This window comes from Hemitrygon akajei, chromosome 23 (genome assembly GCF_048418815.1).
Source record: "Hemitrygon akajei chromosome 23, sHemAka1.3, whole genome shotgun sequence".
NCBI classification, from domain to species: Eukaryota; Metazoa; Chordata; class Chondrichthyes; order Myliobatiformes; family Dasyatidae; genus Hemitrygon; species Hemitrygon akajei.
The window spans coordinates 6,730,501-6,754,890 of NC_133146.1; the positions used below are offsets into that span (position 1 = coordinate 6,730,501).

Here is a 24,390-nt window from a genome sequence, read left to right on the forward strand (position 1 = left end):
GACCAACAGAGATCGAGTTGCTCCATGTTGATTCCAATCTCTAGCATTCCTTTTACAGATCATCCACAGGCTTGTTTACCTGGATCCCGATATCGCCTGCTTTAAACAGGCATTCAGAACCACTTGTTGTGTAGCAAAGGGTGCAATATCTACAACTGGGGTGGGCTCTGGATTCAGATCAGGAGAAGGACCAAATGGCGGTCAAGGCACTTCTGGCTTGAAATAACGTGGGCTCTGCATCCACCATATTGGAAGAAGGTGCCTCTTCTGTACCAGGCGCTGAGATTTTAAACACAAGGATTCTGCAGATACTGTAAAACCAGAATAACACATACAGAAGACAACAGGACTCAGCATGTCTGTATGGAGAGGAATAAACAGTCAAAATTGTGGGCCAAGACCCTTCATCAGAATTTGATGAAGGGTTCCATCAGGTCTTGATGAAGGATCTTGGCCTGAAACATTGATTGTTCATTCCTCTTCATTGATGCTACCTGATCTGCCGAGTTCCTCCAGCATTTTGTGTGAGGAACTGACATTTCAAATTTTTGCATCCATATCTTTAAATAGATGCCCCAGTCCTTCAATATATGGGCTGAGCCAAGCTCAGTAGTTGTGAAAGGTTAACCATGGTTAGAAGTTCACAGGGGATACATCCTGGGCAAATGCACCCCCATTTCATGCTTGGGATGTAAAGAGAGGCAGATGCCAGAAAACCTGTAGCACCACTCCAAAAGGAGTCCGACAAGTGCTAGAATTCCCCAGGATTACGTTGGCAAATCTGCCTGTGCAATTTTGCACCTACCAACTCTGACAAAGCAGTGACAAATCTTTCAATTTGACTGGGGGTTCTGGGTAGGGTAGACAAGAAGCAAAAAAGCAAGCAAGTTGCTATAGCACAAACAACCTGCTGGCTTGTTCTACAGACGCAGCATCTGTGGAGGAAAAGGATCTGTCCAGAAATGGTAAAAGGACTAGGAGTGAGGGGAAACTGCCAGTATAAAGAAGAGGGTGAGGTGGTAACAGAGGAGTCAGGGGTGCATCTTTCTTGTTACCTAGTGTACTATATGTTCATGTTTTTTTTTGGTAATTCGTGTTTTAGTGCACTTTAATTACTTACACTTTCTTAAACCATTGAAAGTGACCTTAACAGTTGAGATTTCTGAAGGACTGGCTCCATCCTCAATAACCACAAAAGGCTATCACAGCAGAGTCCAGACCCAACACTATCAAACCTGAGGACTGCTCATTATTAAGGCCTGAGGCCCACTGGACTCCATAGTACGAACACAAATCTGAGAAAATCTGCAGATGCTGGAAAAACAAAGCAACACACATACAAGTTGCTTGAGGAATTGGCAGCATCTATGGCATAGAATAAGCAGTTGACATTTCAGGCAGAGACCCTTCTTCAGGACAGAGGAAAGGGAGGAGATATCTTAATAAAAGGTGGGGGGGGGGGCAGTGGAGAAAGGTCATGAGCTGGAGAAGACAGAATCTGATAGGAGAGGAGAGTGGGCAATAGGAGAAAGGGAAAGATTAAGGGACCCATGGGAAGGGAAAGGCAGGTGAGAAGTAGTAAAAGGTCAGAGTGGAAAGATTGGGGGTGGAAAATCTTGTTCACCAGAAGGAGAAATCAACATTCATAACATCAGTTTGGAGGGGACCCAGGCAGAATACAAGGTGCTGTTCTTCCACCCCAAGGGTGGCCTGTTAGTATGGAACCTGAAGGCCACTTATTACCAAAATCTCAAATTAAACAGCTGAGAAGATGTCTCTGAATGTCCACCCTTTGCCATGATGGCCTTTGCTGAAGAATAAGGCTAAGACATGGAAAGAATGAAACCTCAAATGAAATGCAAAGCTCACTTCCAAACTCTCAGCTGTTGTTTACCCTGCTCTCTCCTTCAGAGTGCAAGATAATGAGGATAAACTATTGCAAGTGGAATTAAACAAAGACAGTGATTGCTTCTCCTACAACAAAACAATTATCCCTTAATATTATAATGACATTTCATGATTAGGTAATACTTTACTTTTTCATTTGGCAGCATGATTGAGTGCAGAGAGAGAGTGCCCGTATGTTTCATATTAACTACAATTTCAAACCACCAATCACACCATGCCAAAATTAAATCTAACAAAGAATCTGATTACTGAAACTGAGCCAAATGAAAATTATTTTAAAAACTACATGGCTTATGACTACTGCTGCTACAACATACACCACTACATGCAGGCTTTCAGATCATGAGAAATTCGTGGCTAATGTTTAAAATTTCCCCTGAAAATAATACGTGTCAAACCATGGCTTCCATGAAGAATGGAAAGTTTCCAGAAACTTTATTCATTTATACTGCTCTATCACAAGAAAAAAAGTGACTAACAGATAGGTTCAAATTTTTCAATCAGTTTGACTGCTTTAGAAAGTAACGAAGGATAAAATTCCTCTTAAACTAATGGGCAGATGTTAGAATTTTTAGCTGCAGAAACGGGACAATTAACAAACTGATGAATAGTCACTGTCAAATTTCCTACTGTAAGCCAACCAACACTAATAATGGAACATCAATGTACAATCAAATATATGAGTCCGTATTTTCCAAGAAACATTCAAGTCATCTGATATCGTAGCAACATTAGATCAGAGGTCGTATTGCACATTTTACCAGAGAAAAATTATCAGATTTCAGTGAACTTGTTTCAAAACCTGTGTTAGCAAATACATCTTCAGGTCAATAGATAGTCATATCCACAAGAAACATTTTTCATTAATGAGTATTAGTTGTCCTTTGACTCTAAACCAAAGTATATATGCAAGTCTACATCTTGTTGGCAATCACTTTAAATATGGGAAATAAAAGCTCCGAATTTAATTATTCAGTACAAATCTTTAAACAACCAATGGAAAGAGGGACTCAGCTTTTTTTTTTCCTTAAATGGACAATGGAGAACTATGGTCATTTAGACTGTGTCCATAAGAGACAGAAGCAGAATTAGGCCATTTGGCCCATTGAGTCTGCTCTGCCATTTCATCACGACTGATCCATTTTTTCTCTCAGCCCCAATATCCTACCTTCTTCCCATACCCTTTCAAGCCCTGACCAATCAAGAATCTATCAACCTTTGCCTTAAATACAAGTAATGACTTGGACTCCACAACCACCTCTGGCAACAAATCCCACAGATTCACCACTCTCTGGCTAAAGAAATCCCTCCTCATTTCCATTCTAAAAGGATGACCCTCTATTCTGAGGCTGTGTCCTCTGGTTCTATGCTCTCCCACCACAGGAAACATTGTTTCCAAAGCCAATACACCATTCACCATTCAATTGGTTTCAATGAGGTCACCCCTCATTCTTCTGAATTCCAGTGAATACAGGCCCAGAGACATCAAATGCTCTTTATATAACAAGGTGTTCAATCCTGGAATCATTTTCGTGAACCTGCTTTGAACCCTCTCCAGTGTCAGCACATCCTTTCTAAGACAAAGGGCCCAAACTGCTCACAATACTTGAAGCAAGGCCTTGCCAGTGCTTTATAAAGCCTGGACATTACACCTTCGCTTTTTTATTTGCATCCTCTTGAAATGAATGTTAACATCGCATTTGCCTTCCTCACCACCGACTCTTACCTGCAAATTAACCTTTAAGGAACCTTGCGTAAGGACTCCCGAATCCCTTTGCACCTCAAATTTTTGGATTTTCCCTCCATTTAGAAAATAGTCAACACTTTCATTTCTTCTTTGAGAGAAGAAATAAAAGGCTGGACTATTTTCTAAATGGAGGGAAAATCCAAAAATTGGAGGTGTAAAGTGAGTGACCATAAACTTCCTGATGCTGTATTCCATCTGCCACTTCTTTGCCCACTCTTCTACTCTAAGTCCCTCTGTAGCCTCCCTACTTTCTCAAACTTCCTGCCCCACCATCCATCTTCATATACTCTGAACTTGGCAACAAAACCATCATCTAAGTCATTGACATACAAGGTAAAAAGATACAACCCATGTGGACCACTGGTCACCAGCAGCCAGCCAGAAAAGGCTCCCTTTATTCCCACTGTTTGCCTCCTGCCAATCAGCCACTGCTTTATCCATGCTAGTAACTTGCCTGCAATACCATGAACTCTTAACTTTTTAAGCAGCCTCATGTGTGGCACTTTGTCAAAGGCCTTCTGAAAATCCAAGAACACAACATCAAATGATTTGGCTTTGTCTATCCTGCTTGACAAAGCAGAATTCCAACAGAGTTGTCAGGCAAGATTTTCCCTTGAGGGAACCATGCTGACTATGGCCTATTTTATCATGTGCCTCCAAGTACCCCGAGACCTCATCTTTAATAAAAGACCCCCACATCTTCCTAACCACTGAGGTCAGACTAACAGGCCTATCGTTTCCATTCTTCTGCCTCCCCCTCCTTGAAGAGTGGAGTAACATTTGCAACTTTCCGGTCTTCTGGAACCATTCCAGAATCTAATGCCTCCACAATCTCTTCAGCCATCTTTCAGAACCTTGGAATGCACATCTGATCCAGCTTACTTAATTATCTTCAGACTTTTCAGTTTCCTCAAGAATATTCTCCTGAGGAATGGCAGCTTCACACATTTCTGACGCCTGACACCTGGAACTTCCACTATACTGCTAGTGTCTCCCACAGTGAAGACTGATGCAAAAATACTTATTCAGTTCATCTGCCATTTCTTTGCCCTCATTACTACCTCTCCAGCATCATTTTCCAGTGGTCTGATACCCATTCTCACCTTAACACTTTATGTATGTTAAGAAACTTTTGGTATCCACTTCAATATTATTGGCTACCTTATTTTTGTATTGCATATTTTCCTTTTTAATTACTTTTTTTTATTTGCCTTCTGTTGATTTTTTTTTTAAAGTTTCGCAATACTCTAACCTCCCACTAATTTTTGCTTTATTATATGCCCTCTCTTTGGCTTTTATGTTTGCTTTGACTTCTCTTGTTAGCCATGGTTGTGTCATCTTGCTTTTAAAATATTACTTTCTCTTTGGGATGTACTGTATATATCCTGTGCTTTCCAAATTGCAGCCATTCCAGAAAGTTCAGCCATCACTGCTCTGTCATCATCCCTGCCAGTGTTCTTTTCCAATCAATTTTGGCCAACTTCTCCTTCATGCCTCTTTAATTCCCTTTTTTCCCCCACACTAATACTGATTCATCCGACTTCAGCATCTCCTTATTGAATTTCAGGGTGAATTTGATCATATTATTCATGGTCATCAACCTTTTTAAGCCCAAGATCCCCTACCTCGGCCTCAGTGAAAAGCAACACCAACCTACTAAATCGTTTAGACTCACGCACGTGAAGGGACCAGAAGTGGAGCCCTGGAAGCAGTCTCTCTTTACAGGCAGCTTTCCATAGCGGGAGTGTTGCTATGTTACCCTTATCTTAATTGGTATTACTTGTTTTTATAATGCTCACATTACAACACCTTAAACTCTGTGTTTCATTATTTATTTTTATTTCAACACGAAAAATAAATGAATAAAATTTGACTGTTGCACTCAGTGTGATGACTGGGGCTGAATACTTCCTGCTAGTTCCCTGAAATTTGGCTCATAACTACAGGCAGCCAGTCTGAGAGGTGTCTGTCAGTAAGACAGCTCCTGTTCTTAGACGCAGCACAGCGCCCTCGCAAACCTCCTGACAGACCGAATATTTGAATGGGCAGTTTCCTTTGTTAGACTGAAAGTTGAACGTGCCACATTTTTCAGGTGTTTTGTATTGGTAAACTGTTACTGAGACACTAGTATAAGTTTTAGAGGTATGCAAGATAATGACACCACTGTTTTTGTTTCCTAGTTCTTTTACATTTGGGGAATACTGGAATTTAAAGGGGGAGAAGTGTTGTAATGTGAGCATTATAAAGATAAGTTAACACCAATGAGGATAATGGTAATATAGCAATACTCCCGCTGCGGAGAGCTGTTTGTGGGGAGAGGTTGTTTCCAGGGTTGCAGGGTTTTACTTCTGTCCTTTCTGCCCGGTGTGCATTTTTCATTTTTTTCCCCCTGGGATCTACTGGGAAAGTGTCAAAGATCGATTGGTTGATTGTGATCGACTTTTGGCGACCACTAATATTATGATCACTTTCCCCCAAGGGTTCTTTTACGTTAAGCTCTCTAATCGATTCCGGTTCATTGCATAACACCCAATCCAGAAAAGCTGATTCCCTAGTGGGCTCAACCATGAGCTGCTCTAAAAAGCCACCTCATAGGTACTGTACTCTAGAAATTCCTCCTTGGGAACCAGCACCAACCTGATTTCTAATGATTTAATTTCTACCAAAGAGCATGCCACCCCCTCTGCCTACCTGCCAGTCCTTTCAAAACTATGCATATCCTTGAACATTAAGCTCCCTCCCAGCTACAATCATCTTTCAGCCATGATTTAGTGATGCCTACAATATCATACATGCTAAACAAATACAACACCTTCAAATCCTGTATATACCCTTTTTGATTTTGACTACCTTTTACATCGCAACTCATCCCATTGACTGCAATGTTGCCCTATCACCAGCCTCTCCTTGCTAGGAGTCTCATTACATATTGCTTTTGATTGTAAACCAACCAACTCATCCTCAGCACCATCACTCTGGTTCCCATCCCCTGCCAAATTAGTTTAAACCCTCCCAAAAAAAACCTCCAGCAAACCTTAAGACATAGGAGCAGAATTAGGCCATTTGGCCCATCTAGTCTGCTCCACCATTTCATAATGGCTGATCCATTTCCCTCAACCCCATTTCCTGCCTTCTCCCCATAACCATTCACACCTTGACTCATCAAGAACCTATCAACCTCCACCTTAAAATGCACCTAGTGACCTAGCCTCCACAGCCACCTGTGGCAACAAATTCTACAGATTCACCACCTTCCAACACAAGAAATTCCTCCTTTTCTCTACTCTAAATGATAGCCCACTGTTTGAAGCTATGCGCTCTGGTCCTAGATAACAAAAGAAACATCCTCATCACATTCTTAAGGAAACCATGCTGATTTGGGCATATTTTGCCATGTGCCTGCAAGTATCCAGAAACCACATCCCTAACAATCCACTCGAACATCTTCCCAACCACTGAGGTCAGGCTAACTGGCCTATAATTTCCTTTCGTCTGCCTCCCTTCACCTTGAAGAGTGGAGTGACATGAGCAATTTCGCAGTCTTCTGTAACCATTCCAGGCTCTATTGATTCTTGAAAGATCATTACTAATGATTCCACAATCCCTTGAGCTACCTGGTTAAGAATGCTGGGGTGCAGTCCACTAGGTCCAGGTGACTTACCTACCTTCAGACCTTTCAGTTTCTCAAGCACCTTCTCCCTAGTAATAGTAACTGTATTCACTTCTACCCCCGACACTCCAGAAAATCTGGCATACTGCTAGTGTCTTTCACAGCAGAGACTGATGCAAAATACTTCTTTATTTCATCCTCATCTCCCACTCCAGCATCTTTTTCCAATGGTCCACGCTAGACAGTGATAGGTGAATCCAGATAGGGAGAGAGGGGGATTAGGTAAAAACCAAGGAGGTGATAGGTGAAAAAGGTGAAGGGCTAGGGAAGGAATCTGATAAGAGCAAATAGTGGATCACGGGAGAATGGGGAGGAGGAGAGATATCTTGAGGAGGTTATAAAAACTGGGGAAGAGGAAAATAAGTACTAGAAGCTAGAGTAATTAATGTTTGTGCTATCAGGTTGGAGGCTACCTAGACAGAGTATGAGGTGTTGCACCTCCAACCTGAGAATGGCCTCATCAGGCAGAAGAGCAAGCCATGGGCTGACATGCAAGTATGGGAATTGGGTTTGGAATAAAATGACTTGAGGCACTTGTTCTGCTTACGAGGACCTGCTTACCAGGAGGGAGATCGGTGGGACGAATGGACAAGGGAGTCTTGTAGGGAGCAATCCCTGCGGAAAGCAGAAAGAGCAGGGTAGGGAAAGATGTGCTTGGTAGTGGGATCCTGTTGGAGGTGGCAGAAGTTACAGAGAATTATATGTTGGACCTGGAGGCTGGTGGGGTGGTAGATGAGGACAAGGGGAACCCTATCCCGAGTGGGGTGGCAGGAGGATCAAGTGCTACACCTGCCCTTACACTTTCTCCCTCACCACCATTCAGGGTGCCAGACAGTCCTTCCAGGTGAGGCAACACTTCACCTGTGAATCAGCTGGTGTGATATACTGTGTCCGGTGCTCCTGGCGCGGCCTTTTATATACTGGCGAGACCCGACACAGACTGGGAGACTGTTTCGCTGAACACCTACACTCGGTCCGCCAGAGAAAGCAGGATCTCCCAGTGGCCACACATTTTAATTCCACGTCCCATTCCCATTCTGATATGTCTATCCATGGCCTCCTCTACTGTCAAGATGAAGCCACGCTCAGGTTGGGGGAACAAAACTTTATATTCCGTCTGGGAAGACTCCAACCTGATGACATGAACATTGATTTCTCCAAACTCCATTAATGCCCTCCTCCCCTTCTTACCCCATCCCTGATTTATTATTGCCCCCTTTCCTCTTTTTTTCCTCTCTCTCTCTGCCCCTCTCACAATCACTCTTTGCCTGTTCTCCATCTCCCTCTGGTGCTCCCCTCTCCCTTTCTTTCTCCCTAGGCCTCCCGTCCCATGATCCTTTCCCTCTTCCAGCTCTGTATCCCTTTTGCCAATCAACTTTCCAGCTCTTAGCTTCCACCCCTCCCCCTCCTGTCTTCTCCTATCATTTTGGATTTCCCCCTCCCCCTCCCACTTTCAAATCTCTATCTTTTCTTTCAGTTAGTCCTGACGAAGGGTCTCGGCCCGAAACCTCGATTGTACTTCTTCCTATAGATGCTGCCTGGCCTGCTGCATTCCACCAGCATTTTGTGCGTGTTGCTTGAATTTCCAGCATCTGCAGATTTCCTCACGTTTGGAATTAAAATGGTTAGCCACTGGGAGATCCTGTTTTTTGCAGATGGACCGAAGGCGCAAAGCGATCCCCCAATCTATGTCAGGTCTTACCAATGTAGAGGTGGCCTCATTGGGAGCGATGGATACAGTGGAGGACCCTAACAGAATGCGGGCGAATTGTTGTCTCATCTGGAAAGACTGTATGGGGCTCTGAATGGAGGTGAGGGAGGAGGTGAATAGGGTGAACGGGCAGGTATAGCACTTCTTCTGCTTCCAGGGATAAGGGCTAGGAGGGACAAACTGACAAGGGAATCGCAGACAGAGCAATCCTCGCAGAAAGCAGAGAGTGAGGGAAGGTAAAGATGTGTTTGGTGGTAGGGTCCTGTTGAAGAGGACAGAAGTTATGGAGAATGATGTAAATGCAGATGCCTGGGAAATGAAGAAGATGTGGGCGAGGGCAACATCAAGTTATTATGTTTACATTGGCGGCAGGCTTACTTGTAGTCTTCAATAATAGTCTTTGCTGTCTCCAGTTCTGCACTCGAGGCCAGAACATTGCGAGGGTCAGTCACCATGAAGAAGTGCTTGGCTCTTCCTATGAAGGTCCCCTGGTCCCATCGCGGCTCTTTTAAATTGATGTCAGATCTCAACAATCCAGACATTTTACACTAAAGAAAGAAAATAGATTTTAAAAAAACTAATGGTGAATTGCCCCAAGAACAATGAATGTAAAATAGCAAGATGCTTAGAAATTTGAATTGTTTTGCTCTTGTGTGTTAATCTTTAAATAATAAATGAATTAATTTAAAATTATTTAAATTTTGGCCAGATTTTCAAACAGGAAAATTATTAGAAATGAAAGACTTAAGTGTTTGTTTTTTACACCCAGATCATGCCTTTTCCCATTGCTACCATCAGGAAGGAGGTACAGAAGCCTGAAGGCACACACTCAATGATTCAGGAACAGCTTCTTCCCCTCTGCCATCTGATTTCTGAATGTACATTGAGCCCATGAACACTAACTCACATTTTTATTTCTACTTTTACACTACTTATGTAAAAGTAGTGTACATAAGTACACTATATATACACACTCACTACAATTCTTTTTTCCCGTCATTATATATTGCATTGTACTGATGCCACAAAGTTAAATTTCATAACATATGCCGGTGATAGTAAACCTGATTCTATTAATACACTCTTGAGTTTTCAAAAATATTACGGAATCTATGTATCCACCCATCAATCTCTCGCCTTCCCTCTCTCACTGAGTAGAAGATATAAAATCTTGAGGGCACAAACTGCCAAACACAAAGGTAACTGTAAATGTGCTGGAACCAGACCCCTCACACCTTAAGAGATGAACTTCAGATCTCCCAGTCTACCTCGTAGTGCCTCTCACACTTCATTTGTCTGCACTCTCTCTGCAACTGCAATACTATGTAAGGCTTCTCCTTCTATTACATAGATGCACTTATGAATGGCATGATCTGGCAGGATGGCACACAAGCAAAGTTTTCTCACTGTATCTCGATACATGTGACAATAATAAATAAATAGCAATAAACTTGTTCAAAAATGCAGTCATCAAAAGCCTTCCTTGTTCAGCACTATAGAGAATTTCAACGTCTGTCTTTATCATCTGAACAATAAAGCAAGGTCAAAGACTCCACAGAAAAGGCATTTTACTAGTTAAAACATACATTCAGTGTTTCCTTTATTAGCTACCTCCAGTACCTAATAAAAGGGCCAGTGAGTTCATGTTTGTGATCTTCTGTTGCTGTACCCCATCCACCTCAAGGTTCAAAGTGTTGTGCATTCAGAGATGCTCTTCTGCATGCCACTGTTGTAATGTGAGGTTATTTGAGTTACTGGCCACTCTCCTCTAACCTCTCTCATTAACAAGGCATTTTCGCCCACAGAATTGCTGCTCACTGGAATTTTTTCTTCTTTTTCACACGATTCTCTATAAGTTCTGGAGACCGTTATGCACGAAGATCCCAGGAGATCAGCAGCTTCTGAGATACTCAAACCACCCTGTCTGGCACCAACAATCATTCCAGTCAAAGTTACTTAGATCACATTTCTTCCCCAGTCTGATGTTTGGTCTAAATAACAACTGAACCTCTTAACCATGTCTGCAGGTTCTTTACACATTGAGTTGCTGCCACATGGTTGGGTGATTAGATATTTGAATTAACAAGGTGTAGAGGTATACCTAATAAAGTGGCCACCCTGTATATCTTTTCTTCTCCTTCTTAGATAGTACCATTTCAGTTCTATGGGTTGGAGGACGGTTAGAGATCAAGAGGTGTGACCCGTGGATCAGTGCTGCTGGGACACAAGCCAGGGCCTGATCACCCTGGCTGGGTGAGAGGTTAAAAGACCAAAAACAACCTGATGATCCCAGGTCTTACATCACTGATGTGTCCCAGCACATCCTAGGAAGTACCTCAGCATCAGTTACTGTCATTTTCATGTCAGCTTGAACCAGTCTGGCAATTCTCCTCTGACCTCTCTCATTAACAAGGCATTTTTAACCTCAAAACCGCTACTCACTGGCTGTTTGTCGCATCATTCTCTGTAAACTCTAGAGACTGTTATGCATGAAGATCCCAGGAGATCAGCTGTTTCTGAGATACTGAAACCACCCTGTCTTGCACCAACAATCATTCCACGATTTCTTCCCCATTCTGATGTTTGGTCTGACCAACTGAACCTCTTGACCGTGTCTGCATGCTTTTATGCATTGATTTGCTGCCACATGATTGGCCAAATCTGTATTTGCATTAATGAGCAGGTGTACCAGTGTACCTAATAAAGTGGCCACTGAGTGCTTCCTCAAGTGGAGTTTCCAATACTTTTGAAAGCGATAAGACAAGTACCATTAAATCAGGAAGTGGACTATGTACTATGGTGCAGGTTATTACAAAAAACAAATAGCAACAAAACCAAAGTAGCAAATCTACAGTAGCAGATCTAATGTAAATATTACCTCTCCAATACAGAGATTAATACAAACATGTAGATATTACTATCCAAACAGTGAAATGCAATCAAGATACAATTTGGTAATAACAGCTGTGAGTGCTCAGAGATACAGCTTTAGAATTTTGATCAAGAAATCAAAAACACTGCTCTAAAAACCAGATACAACAGACAAATAGAAAGAAAGATTAGCTTTATTTGTCACATGTGCATCAAAGCATACAGGGAAATGCATTGTTTGTGTTAATGACAAACACAGTGTGAGGCTTGTGTCAGGGCAGCCTACCAGAGTCGCCCCGCTTCTAGTGCCAACGTAGCGTGCCCCCAATTTACTAATCCTAATGCACATACCTGGAGGGAGCCCCCACAGTCACAAGGAGAACATCCCACCTCCTTACAGACAGCAGCAGGAATTGAACCCCGATTGCTGGCGCTGTAAATCAGAAGCACTAACCACAACACTACCATGCCACCCCAATATATAGGAGGATACTACAGTTAAAGAGTGTCCCTCTAATGAGAGTTATTTTTGGATTAATGCACCACCTCCAGGAAAAACTATTTTAATATGTGAAATAGCTCTAGCACATTACATATGTTATCAGAGACAGCATATCAGGATATATCCAGGTTTATGAAGAGCTCAATTAACTTCCATTCAAATATTGCCTTTCAATGTATCAAAAAAAAACCATCACTACAAATATAAATTGATATCAAATGACATAATCAGACAAAGGTCTGGGCAAGCAGTTAAATATTTAAAGAAGTGGGTAGTAGAATGGACACTGTCAAAAATTCCACTGTTTTGAGGCGAGGCAACTGAAGGCGTAACTCCCAAAGGAGGAGTGATTAAATTCTGAGATGCTTAAGAGATCACAACTAGGGAACTGCAGAGAACTGAGAGGATTATAGAGCTCGAGAAGATTAGAAAGAAAGGGAAGGATGTGAACAAGCAGTTACTACATTTGCAAGATGAATTGCTAAGATGAGCCAGTGACCAAAATTTTAAACGACAACCATTTCCTGATGGCTGGATATCAAATTAAACAAAATTAAAATACAACATTGCTGACAGAATCTGACAAAGGAAAAAAATTCTAATAAATCAGGATCTGTATTTCCCGATCTCTCTGTTCTACTGCACTCCTTTGTTCCTGACCACTGACCACATCAGACATCCCCTGGTTGATGTCCCAAAGTGCAACACCTCATATTTGTCTATCTTAAATTCCATCTGCCATTTTTCAGCCAGTTTTTCCAGCTGGTCCAGATCCTGCTGCAGGTTTTTAATGTTCCCTTTGTTGTCTTCATTTAATCATTCACTGGGCTATTTATCTACAAAATAATCAACTTTTTATTTGAAAAAGTAATCTATCACTCAATATGTTACTTTCTTTAACAAAGTGCAATCATTGATGGAGAAGATCCTGAGAGGCAGGATTTATGAACATTTGGGGAGGCATAATAGGATTAGGAATAGTCAGCATGGCTTTGTGAAATGCAGGTCATACCTTGTGAGCCTAATTGAATTTTTTGAGGATGTGACTAAATACGTTGATGAAGTTAGAGCCATAGATGTAGTGTATATGGATTTCAGCAAGGCATTTGACAAGGTACCCAATGCAAGGATAATTGAGAAAGTAAGGATGCATGGGATCCAAGGAGACCTTGCTTTGTGGACCCAGAACTGGCTTACCCGTAGAAGGCAAAGAGTGTTTATAGACGGGTCATTAACTGCATGTAGGTCGGTCAACAGTGGTGTGCCTCAGGGATCTGTTTCAGGACCCCTTCTCTTCGTGATTTTTATCAATGACCTGGATGAGGAAATGGAGGGATAGGTTAGTAAATTTGCTGATGACACAAATGTTGGGGGTATTGTGGATAGTGTAGAGGGCTGTCGGAGGTTACAGCAGGACAGTGATAGGATGCAAACTTGGGTTGAGAAGTGGCAGATGGAGTTCAACCCAAATAAGTGTGAGGTGGTTCATTTTGGTAGGTCAAATATGATGGCAGAATAGAGTATTAATGGTAAGACTCTTGGCAGTGTGGAGGATCAGAGGGATCTTGGGGTCGAAGTCCATCGGACACTCAAAGCTGCTGCACAGGTTGACTCTGTGGTTAAGAAGGTGTAAGGTGCATTGGCCTTCATCAATCGTGGGTTTGAGTTTAGGAGCCAAGAGGTAATGTTGCAGCTATATTGGACCCTGGTCAGACCCCACTTAGAGTACTGTGCTCAGTTCCAGTCGCCTCACTACAGTAAGGATGTGGAAAACATAGAAAGGGTGCAGAGGAGATTTACAAGGATGTTGCCTGGATTGGGGAACATGCCTTATGAGAATAGACAATAGACAATAGGTGCAGAAGTAGACCATTCGGCCCTTCGAGCCTGCACCGCCATTTTGAGATCATGGCTGATCATCTACTATCAATACCCAGTTCCTGCCTTGTCCCCATATCCCTTGATTCCCCTATCCATAAGATACCTATCTAGCTCCTTCTTGAAAGCATCCAGAGAATTGGCCTCCACTGCCTTCTGAGGCAGTGCATTCCACACCCCCACAACTCTCTGGGAGAAGTAGTTTTTCCTTAACTCTGTCCTAAATGACCTACCCCTTATTCTTAAACCATGCCCTCTGGTACTGGACTCTCCCAGCATCTGGAACATATTTCCTGCCTCTATCTTGTCCAATCCCTTAATAATCTTATATGTTGCAATCAGTTCCCCTCTCAATCTCCTTAATTCCAGCGTGTACAAGCCCAGTCTCTCTAACCTCTCTGCGTAAGACAGTCCGGACATCCCAGGAATTAACCTCGTGAATCTATGCTGCACTTCCTCTACAGCCAGGATGTCCTTCCTTAACCCTGGAGACCAAATCTGTACACAATACTCCAGGTGTGGTCTCACCAGGGTCCTGTACAAATGCAAAAGGATTTCCTTGCTCTTGTACTCAATTCCCTTTGTAATAAAGGCCAACATTCCATTAGCCTTCTTCACTGCCTGCTGCACTTGCTCATTCACCTTCAGTGACTGATGAACATGGACTCCTAGATCTCTTTGTATTTCTCCCTTACCTAACTCTACACCATTCAGATAATAATCTGCCTTCCTGTTCTTACTCCCAAAGTGGATAACCTCACACTTATTCACATTAAACGCCATCTGCCAAGTATCTGCCCACTCACCCAGCCTATCCAAGTCACCCTGAATTCTCCTAACATCCTCATCACATGTCACACTGCCACCCAGCTTAGTATCATCAGCAAACTTGCTGATGTTATTCTCAATGCCTTCATCCAAATTGTTGACATAAATTGTAAACAGCTGTGGTCCCAATACTGAGCCCTGTGGCACCCCACTAGTCACCACCTGCCATTCCGAGAAACACCCATTCACCGCTACCCTTTGCTTTCTATCTGCCAACCAGTTTTCTATCCATGTCAATATCTTCCCCCCAATGCCATGAGCTCTGATTTTACCCACCAATCTCCTCTGTGGGACCTTATCAAATGCCTTCTGAAAATCGAGGTACACGATCTCCCTTGTCTAACTTCCTGGTTACATCCCCGAAAAACTTCAATAGATTAGTCAAGCATGATTTGCCCTTGGTAAATCCATGCTGGTTCGGCCCAATCCTATCGCTGCTATCTAGATATGCCACTATTTCATCTTTAATCATGGACTCTAGCATCTTCCCCACTACTGATGTTAGGCTGACAGGATGATAGTTCTCTGTTTTCTCCCTCCCTCCTTTCTTAAAAAGTGGGATAACATTAGCTATTCTCCAATCCTCAGGAACTGATCCTGAATCTAAGGAACTTTGGAAAATGATTACCAATGCATCCGCAATTTCCAGAGCCACCTCCTTTAGTACCCTAGGATGCAGACCATCTGGACCTGGGGATTTGTTAGCCTTCAGTCCCATCAGTCTACTCATCACCGTTTCCTTCCTAATGTCAATCTGTTTCATTTCCTCTGTTACCCTATGTCCTTGGCCCATCCATACATCTGGGAGATTGCTTGTGTCTTCCCTAGTGAAGACAGATCTAAAGTACTTATTAAATTCTTCTGCCATTTCTCTGTTTCCCATAACAATTTCACCCAATTCATTCTTCAAGGGCCCAACATTGTTCTTAACTATCTTCTTTCTCTTCACGTACCTAAAAAAGCTTTTGCTATCCTCCTTTATATTCCTGGCTAGCTTGCGTTAGTACCTCATTTTTTTCTCCCCGTATTGCCTTTTTAGTTAAGTTCTGTTGTTCCTTAAAAATTTCCCAATCATCTGTCTTCCCACTCACCTTAGCTCTGTCATACTTTTTTAAAAAATGCTATGCAATCTCTGACTTCGTTTGTCAACCACTGTGGCCCCTTTCCCCCCTTTGAATCCTTCCTTCTCCGGGGGATGAACTGATTTTGCACCATGTGCATTATTCCCAAGAATACCTGCCATTGCTGTTCCACTGTCTTTTCTGCTAGGATATCCGTCCAGTTAACTTTGGCCAGATCCTCCCTCATGGTTCCATAGTCTCCTTTGTTCAACTGCAACACTGACACCTCCGATCTGCCCTTATCCTTCTCAAATTGCAGATAAAAACTTATCATATTATGGTCACTACCTCCTAATGGCTCCTTTACTTCAAGATCGCTTATCAAATCCTGTTCATTACACAACACTAAATCCAGAATAGCCTTGTCCCTGGTCAGCTCTCGTACAATCTGTTCCAAGAATCCATCCCGTAGGCACTCTACAAACTCCCTATCCTGGGGTCCAGCACCAACCTGATTCTCCCAGTTCACCTGCATGTTGAAATCCCCCATAACTACTGCGACATTACCTTTGCCACATGCCAATGTTAACTCCCTATTCAACTTGCACCCAATATCCATGCTACTGTTTGGGGGCCTGTAGACCACACCCATTAGGGTCTTTTTGCCCTTACTGTTCCTCAGTTCTATCCACACAGACTCTACTTCTCCTGATCCTATGTCCCCCCTTGCAAAGGACTGAATCTCATTCCTCACCAACAGGGCCACCCCTCCCCCTCTGCCCACATTTCTGTCCCTACGATAGCACGTATACCCTTGTACATTCATTTCCCAGGTCTGATCTCCCTGCAGCCATGTCTCCGTTATCCCAACAACATCATAGTTACCCATTCGCACCTGAGCTTCAAGCTCATCCGCCTTATTTCTGACACTTCGTGCATTCAGATATAGAATTTTTAGCCCATTTCTCCTCTCTCTGTTTAAATCGCCATCGGGATATACGCCCCTTGAATTTTGTTGTCCTTCCTAAATTTACTTATTCTTTCTGCACAATAGGTTGAGTGAACTCGGCCTTTTCTTCTTGGTGCAACGGAGGACGAGAGGTGACCTGATAGAGGTGTATAAGATGATGAGAGGCATTGATTGTGTGGATAGTCAGAGGCTTTTTTCCAGGGCTGAAATGGCTGGCACGAGAGGGCACAGTTTTACTGTACTTGGAAGTAGGTACAGAGATGTCAGAGTTAAGGTTTTTTCCTTGCACTGTACTGCTGCCACAAAATAACAAACTTCATGACAGATCAGATGATAATAAACCTGTTTCTGACTCAGCTAAGAACAGAAATTTTTCTGTTGACAGCTGTAGTGTTTACCTGCACCATTAATTCTTCGGACAATAAAGAAGCATGTATCATCATGCAGCAAGACCTGGAGAATGTAGACTTGGGAAGAACAGCAAGCATCATTCGCTCCTGGTAAAAGCCACTTAATACCCATTCCCCACAAAGGCAACCAAGGATCTTTCCTAACTTTCATTCACATTCAGAATCGGGTTTATTATCACGGACATATATCCTGAAATGTTTTGTTTCCCAGCACCAGTACAATGCCACACATTGAAACCACCAAGTTACAAATGGAAATACAAAACATAAATACACACACACACACACAGAATGCTGGAGGGACTCAGCAGGTCAGGCAGCATCTATAGAGGAATAAACAGTTGATGTTTCAGGCCGAGGCCCTTCATCGGTGAGGTAGTGTTCATTGACCATTCAGAAATCCCATGGCTGTCCCTAAAAGGTTGAGTGTACCTCTTCCCTGATGGAAGGTGTCCACCAATGACAAAAACGCAAGTGTGCAAGCTTCAAGGAACACCAATGAGCTGAGCAAGAACCAACATCAGATAGTTGCTAACCCATGAATCATAGTTGTAGTGGAAGATGGCTGTTTCTTAATTTTACTGACACCACTATTTAGTGATGCTCCTTTTTAAATAGATACACAAGAAACCCAACATTCCATAATTAAATACGCTTTAAAATGTTAAATAAGAAAGATAATCAGACAGTAAGCAATTTGGGGCATGTCTGTTGTCGAAGCTCGCTTGCCCTCCAGCAACGCATTAGCCGTTGCGACAATATAGATGACCTTGAACTTCCAGGGGGAAGCAAGCCGGATTTACATTCCGCTTGCTTCAAAACCGTTCAATGAAAAGAAAAAGTTGCGGGCCGACCGTTGCCGAGATGATGCTAGTTGGAAAGTTTGGGGTGGATGCACATTTCCTGATAGCACTATCAAAAGACTGCAGGAGCTCAGCACCGCCCTACACGGTTAAAGGGACTCCTGTTGTAGGTTTACTGCGGAATACCCCGGTGCCGGGGAAATGTATGACTCACCTGAGCTGCCTAGTGAACCCTCCGATGATAAACACGCCGCTGAACCCCCGGCTTCACTCTCACTACAATTGTAACCCCAGTTCGTCCAGAGCCGGCAACTATCTGACCGGCAGGCCGCTACAGTTACCCGGCGTGCGGGGGGCGTGACAGAACCAGCCAATCGGCGTGCAGGGGGTGGGCGGGTCCAGAGCGCACCCATTCAGGCAGAGCGGCTTAGCCGAGAGCCAGCAGGCGTCGCCCAGGGTAACGAAGAGCCTGCGCCTTGATTGGCTGCCGGTTCATGAGGTGGGGAAGATCAAAGGAATTGATTTAGATTTGGAGCCTTTTTCGATGTGAACCTTTAATATCGGTCAGTGCTTTCAAAGTGAACGTGGAAGTCGAGTTTATCGTCGCAAGCATGCATTGGTGCAGCATTCACACGAAAACATAACTTATACAAAAGTTTTACATAATTAGAACCTTGGAGTCCAGAAAGTGCTTCGGAAGTGTTTCAGCGTCGCGAGCATGGTATTTCTACCATTAGACCACCTCACAAACTGCCCCTCATTGCCAATTGCCATTGGGTGGTGGTAGTTTTTGTTGAGTGAATGCCTGTGATTGGTAAGAATGATTTGTATGTAGATGCGGGAGATGGTATCAGTAAGTTTGTAGAAACAAATTTTTACAGACGTGCTGTTGCAAACGTCCTTCCTGGCTGGATTATGGCGATTTAAATGTAGGAAGCTGCAGAGAGTAGTGCGCTCCGCCAAATACAGCAGCGGTGGATCCCTATCATCAAAGGTCCCTACCATCTGAGCAATACTGTCTTCTCGCAGAAGGCAGAAGGTGTAGGAGCCTGAAGTCCAAGCAGGTTCAAGAACAGCTGGGCCCGATGTAGGGTCTCCGTCTGAAACATCAACTGTTTATTCCTCTCTGTAGATGTTGCCTGACTTGCTAAGTTCCCGCAGTACTTTGCGTGTGTTGCTCAAGAACAGTTACTTCCCTTCGATCGTTTGATTCTTCAGCCAACTGGCAAAAGCCAGATCACTACGCTTAAGCAACGCTGTGACCACTTTGACCATCTTGCACTAAAATGAACTTAGCCTTTTTATTTTCCTGTAAAGATGTGCATAAATTATGATTAGTTAATGCTTTTCATGTGAATGTTGCTTTATCACGTCCGATGTTGATCGTTTTTAATTGCGCATTATATGTTTATTTACTTACTGAAATACTGCACGGAACAGGCCCTTCCTGCCCTTCGAGCCTCACCACCCAGCAACCCCCCATTTAACCCCAGCCTAATCATGGGACAATGTACAATCACCAATTAACCTATCAACAGGTATGTTTTTGGACTGTAGGAGGAAACCGGGGCACCTGGAGGAGACCCAGACAGTCACAGGGAGAACATAAATACTCCTTACAGGCAGTGCAGGAATTGAACCCCGGTCACCTGTACCATAAAACCACTAACCACTGCGCGACCGTGCCACGCCAATGTACATATAACAGTAACTTGACTTTCACACAGAGATTAGTGGAGTTTCTGATAACGTGCAGAGTAATGTTAGGATCCAGGATGATACCAACTGAGAAACAAAAGCTGGAGTTTTATTCTGAAAAACGTTTGGAGTACGAACGAGGCTGGGACGTACATCATGAATGGTAGGGTCTTAGCAAGTATTAAGAACAGAGGGATCCTGAGGTACCGCACATCCTTGAAGGTGGCAGCACAGGGGTTGACAGTGGTAAGAAGGTATTTTGGACACTGGCCTTCATTAGTCGGGGCACTGAGTACAAGCGTGTCATCGTTATAGCACACAGATCGGACTTCAACCATTCAAGTCACTGCACAAAAGGAGGGGTGTGATCGTGTTGTTGGATAGAGCACAGAGGAGATCCACTTGTTGCCTGGGCTGAGTGTTTCAGTTACAAGGAGAATTGGAAGAGGCTGATCTGTTTTTTTCTGGCATGAGGGAGGTTAAGAGGGGGCATGATTGAACTACGTAAACTAATAAGGGGGTATAGATAGCTTAGATTACAGAGAAGTTTCCCCCATATCAGAGGCAGATAAAGCTAGAGAGCATAGATTTAGGTCAGGAGGCAAGAGTTTATGAGGGAACCTAAGGGAATGGACACTTTCACCTCGAGTGGCGAGTACACTGCCTGAGAGACTGGTAGAGGCAGAGCTGCTGACAGCATTGAAGCAGTGTCTAGATGAGTACTCAAATCACTAAGGTATACAGTTCAAAGTAAATTATAATCATAGGAGGCTACAGGCCAGCTGCAGGAAGGTGTGATTAATATAGATGGGTGCCTAGGTATGCCATGGATGTGGTGGGCAAAATGGCCTATTTCCATGCCACATGAGTATAGTGAATCCAGAGTTCAAGGCCTGGAGTTCGGGGTCTCATCATCTATACCAAAGATCGAAGCCCACGGTCTTGGATTTGAAGCTCAATGACCGAAGCCCTGGATCTATGAAACTGCAATCCATTGGGAAGTCGGAGCCCATTATTCATGAGACAAAGGCCTGTAGTGGGTTACTGGGGTCCAAGGAGAGAGGGAGAGAGAGTTTGTGTGTGTGTGTGTGTAAAAGGGCTTGTTTTGCTGTTGTTGTTTTGTCGCTTGTTGTGTGTTGTTCTGCCGAGCATCGGGGCATGATATGTTTGCACTGGAATATGTGGCAACACTTTGACGTCACAAAGTCCTTAAGAAGTACTGGTTGTTAGAGCGATGATGCATTTCACTGTATGTTTCAATAAACATACCCCAACAATTACCACCTGGAACAGGCTGTGTTTCCCAGATCAGCCTCCTTAGCCACCTTAGAACACACAAAGCCAAAATGGATGTAAGTAATCCCCAACATCTGAGTAAAAAGAAGAAAAGCTTCAAAGTTCTAAAGTTCAAAATTAATTTATTATCAAAGTATGTATTTGTCACCATATACTACCCTGAGATTCATTTTATTGAAGGCATTCATCATATATACAAAGGAATACAATGGAATCATCAAGAAACAACAGATACAGACAAACAACCAAAGAATGCAAACTGTGCAAGCACAAAAACAAACAAATAAATAACTATTAAGGAAGTGCATTGCAGAGTCCTTAAAGTGAGTCTATATACTGTAGAATCAGTTCAGTGTTGAGGTGAGTGAAGTTATCCATAGTGATTCAGTACCCTGATGGTTGAGGGGTAATAACTGGTCCTAATGGTAAGGCTCCTCTGCCTCCTTGATGGCAGCAGCAAGAAGAAAGCATGCCTTGATGGTGGGTGCTGCTTTCCTGTGGGACTGCTCCTTGTAAGTGTGTTCAATGGCGGTGGGGGCTTTACCTGTGATGGACAGGTCTGTATTCACGACTCTTTTGTTGGCTCTTCCATTCATGGACATTGGTGTTTCCATACCAGGCCGTCAGCAAAGCTCATTTGGACTGGTTTGGTTGGAGTAGTTTAACTTCTAAACAAACTGCATGCTTTGCTACCTATTATATTGAGCAAAACTGGCACTCATTTCTCATCAGGTATTCCATTTGCTTTAAAATACTGCTCAACGTGTTTTATACACATGATACAGTTATCTATTGTGCAATCAAACACACCTATCTTTTCAATGTAGCCAGCCATTTTTGCTTTTTTAATTCATTAACATTATCATCATCACCTGGCACTCACTGTTCATGAACCCCTGAATTTCAGACATTTCCTGTCTTTTTTTAATTCGACCATCTTTCTCCCCTTGCAAAGAAAAAAACATGCAGCACTTTTGTTTAACTCGAACATCTCGTTGCACATCAACAGGTAGGTAGACATCCGGATTTGTCTTAAAACTTCTCACCGGCACGTGCAGTGAAATTTGTTAACTTCAATGCAATACATAATATAGAAGAACAAGAAAAAAAAGTAAATCAATTACTGTATATATCGAATAGATTAAAAATCGTGCAAAAACAGAAATATATTTTTAAAAAGTGAGGTAGTGTTCAAGGGTTCAATGTCCATTTAGGAATCGGAAGGCAGAGGGGAAGAAGCTGTCCTGAATCACTGAGTGTGTGCATTCAGGCTTCTATACCTTCTACCTGATGGTAAAAGTGAGAAAAGGGATGCCCTGGGTGCTGGGGGTCATTAATAAAGGACACTGCCTTTCTGAGACACCATTCCTTGAAGATGTCCTGGGTACTTTGTAGGCTAGTACCCAAGATGGAGCCAACTAAATTTACAACCCTCTGCAGCTTCTTTCGGTCCCGTACTGTAGCCCGCCCATACCAGACAGTGATGCAGCCTGTCAGAATGCTCTCCACATGTTGATAATGACATAAAGAACTTATACAAATTAAATTATTTACCACTATTGAAAAAAATTCAAGAAGATCTTGATAAATGGATGGTATTACCAATAACATTAGTAGGTAGAGTAAATACCATAAAAATGAATATATTCCCTAGATTACAATATTTATTTCAATCACTACCAATACAATTACCCCAGAAGTTTTTTCAAGAGCTAAATAAATATGTGAGGAAGTTTCTTTGGAAAGGTAAGATGTCAAGAATATCGTTGGAAAAATTGACATGGAAATTTGAGCTAGGAGGGTTACAACTTCCAAATTTTAAGAATTATTATAAAGCAAATCAACTTAGATTTATTGCATCTTTTTTTGAGAAAGATAAACCGGCATGGATTAGAATAGAACTAGATAAAATAGGAGAAAACACACCAGAAGATTTTATATATAAATGGGAATCTAAATGGATATGGGAAAAGAAAGAATCTCCTATATTAAAACATTTGATTGACTTATGGAATAAGATAAATATTGACGATGAGACAAAGAAATCCTTATTAGCAAAGAGATCTTTAATTCAAAATAGACTTATTCCTTTTACAATGGATAATCAACTTTTATATAATTAGTTTCAAAAAGGGATTAGATATATAGGAGATTGTTTTGAAGGAGGTATATTAATGTCATTCGATCAATTAAAGAATAAATATAAAGTATCAAACAACACTCTTTTTTTGTTACTTTCAACTAAGGGCTTATTTAAGAGAAAAATTAGACCAAACAATGTTATTACTGAAATCCAATGAAATAGAAACTTTAATTCAAAAAGGAAAGATTAAAAAATTTATCTCTTGTATGTATAATTTGATTCAAAAACAGGCAATTAAACAAGGAGTCCATAAGTCAAGACAAAAATGGGAAAGTGACTTGAATATTAAAATTGAAGAAAAAAATTGGTCAAGACTATGTCTTGAGAGTATGACAAATACAATAAATGTCCGATTAAGATTAGTGCAATACAATTTTTTACATCAATTATATATTACACCACAATAAATAAATTAATTAAATCCAAATTTATCTGATCAGTGTTTCCGATGTAACCAAGAAATTGGTACTTTTTTACATTCTACTTGGTCTTGTTCTAAAATTCAACCTTTTTGGACAAATTTAAGAGTTTTATTGGAACAAATTATTGGAATACAACTTCCACACATAATCCAATATTACTTTTACTAGGTGATATTGAAGGGATAAAACCGATATCCAAATTGAATAAATATCAGAAAGAATTTATAAAAATTGCATTGGCAGTAGCCAAAAAGGCTATTGCAGTTACTTGGAAATCGGATACATATTTAAGTATAGATCGTTGGAAGAAAGAAATTTATGGCTGTATTCCACTTGAAAAAAATACTTATAATTTAAGAGATAAATATGAAACATTTTTGTAAATTTGGCGCCCTTATTTACAAAAGATAGGATTAAATATATAGGTGCTCCGAAGATGAAATAATTGGTTACTTGGGGAAAGAAATAAATA

At 42.0% G+C, this 24,390-nt stretch overlaps 1 protein-coding gene across 2 annotated transcripts in view; it reads right to left on the bottom strand.

Annotated features, from left to right (window-relative positions):
* The window catches only part of sfxn3 (sideroflexin 3), a 74,326-nt gene extending 55,625 nt beyond the window's left edge, over nt 1–18,701 (bottom strand). For both annotated transcript variants that reach the window (XM_073026876.1, XM_073026874.1), the window contains exons 1-2: nt 18,574–18,701; nt 9,415–9,584 (exon numbers count right to left, since the gene is read on the bottom strand). In XM_073026876.1, the coding sequence (XP_072882977.1) occupies nt 9,415–9,578 (164 nt within the window). In that variant the 5' untranslated portion in view covers nt 9,579–9,584; nt 18,574–18,701. The remainder of the gene's footprint in view (nt 1–9,414; nt 9,585–18,573) is intronic.
* Nucleotides 18,702–24,390: the final 5,689 nt, after the last annotated feature.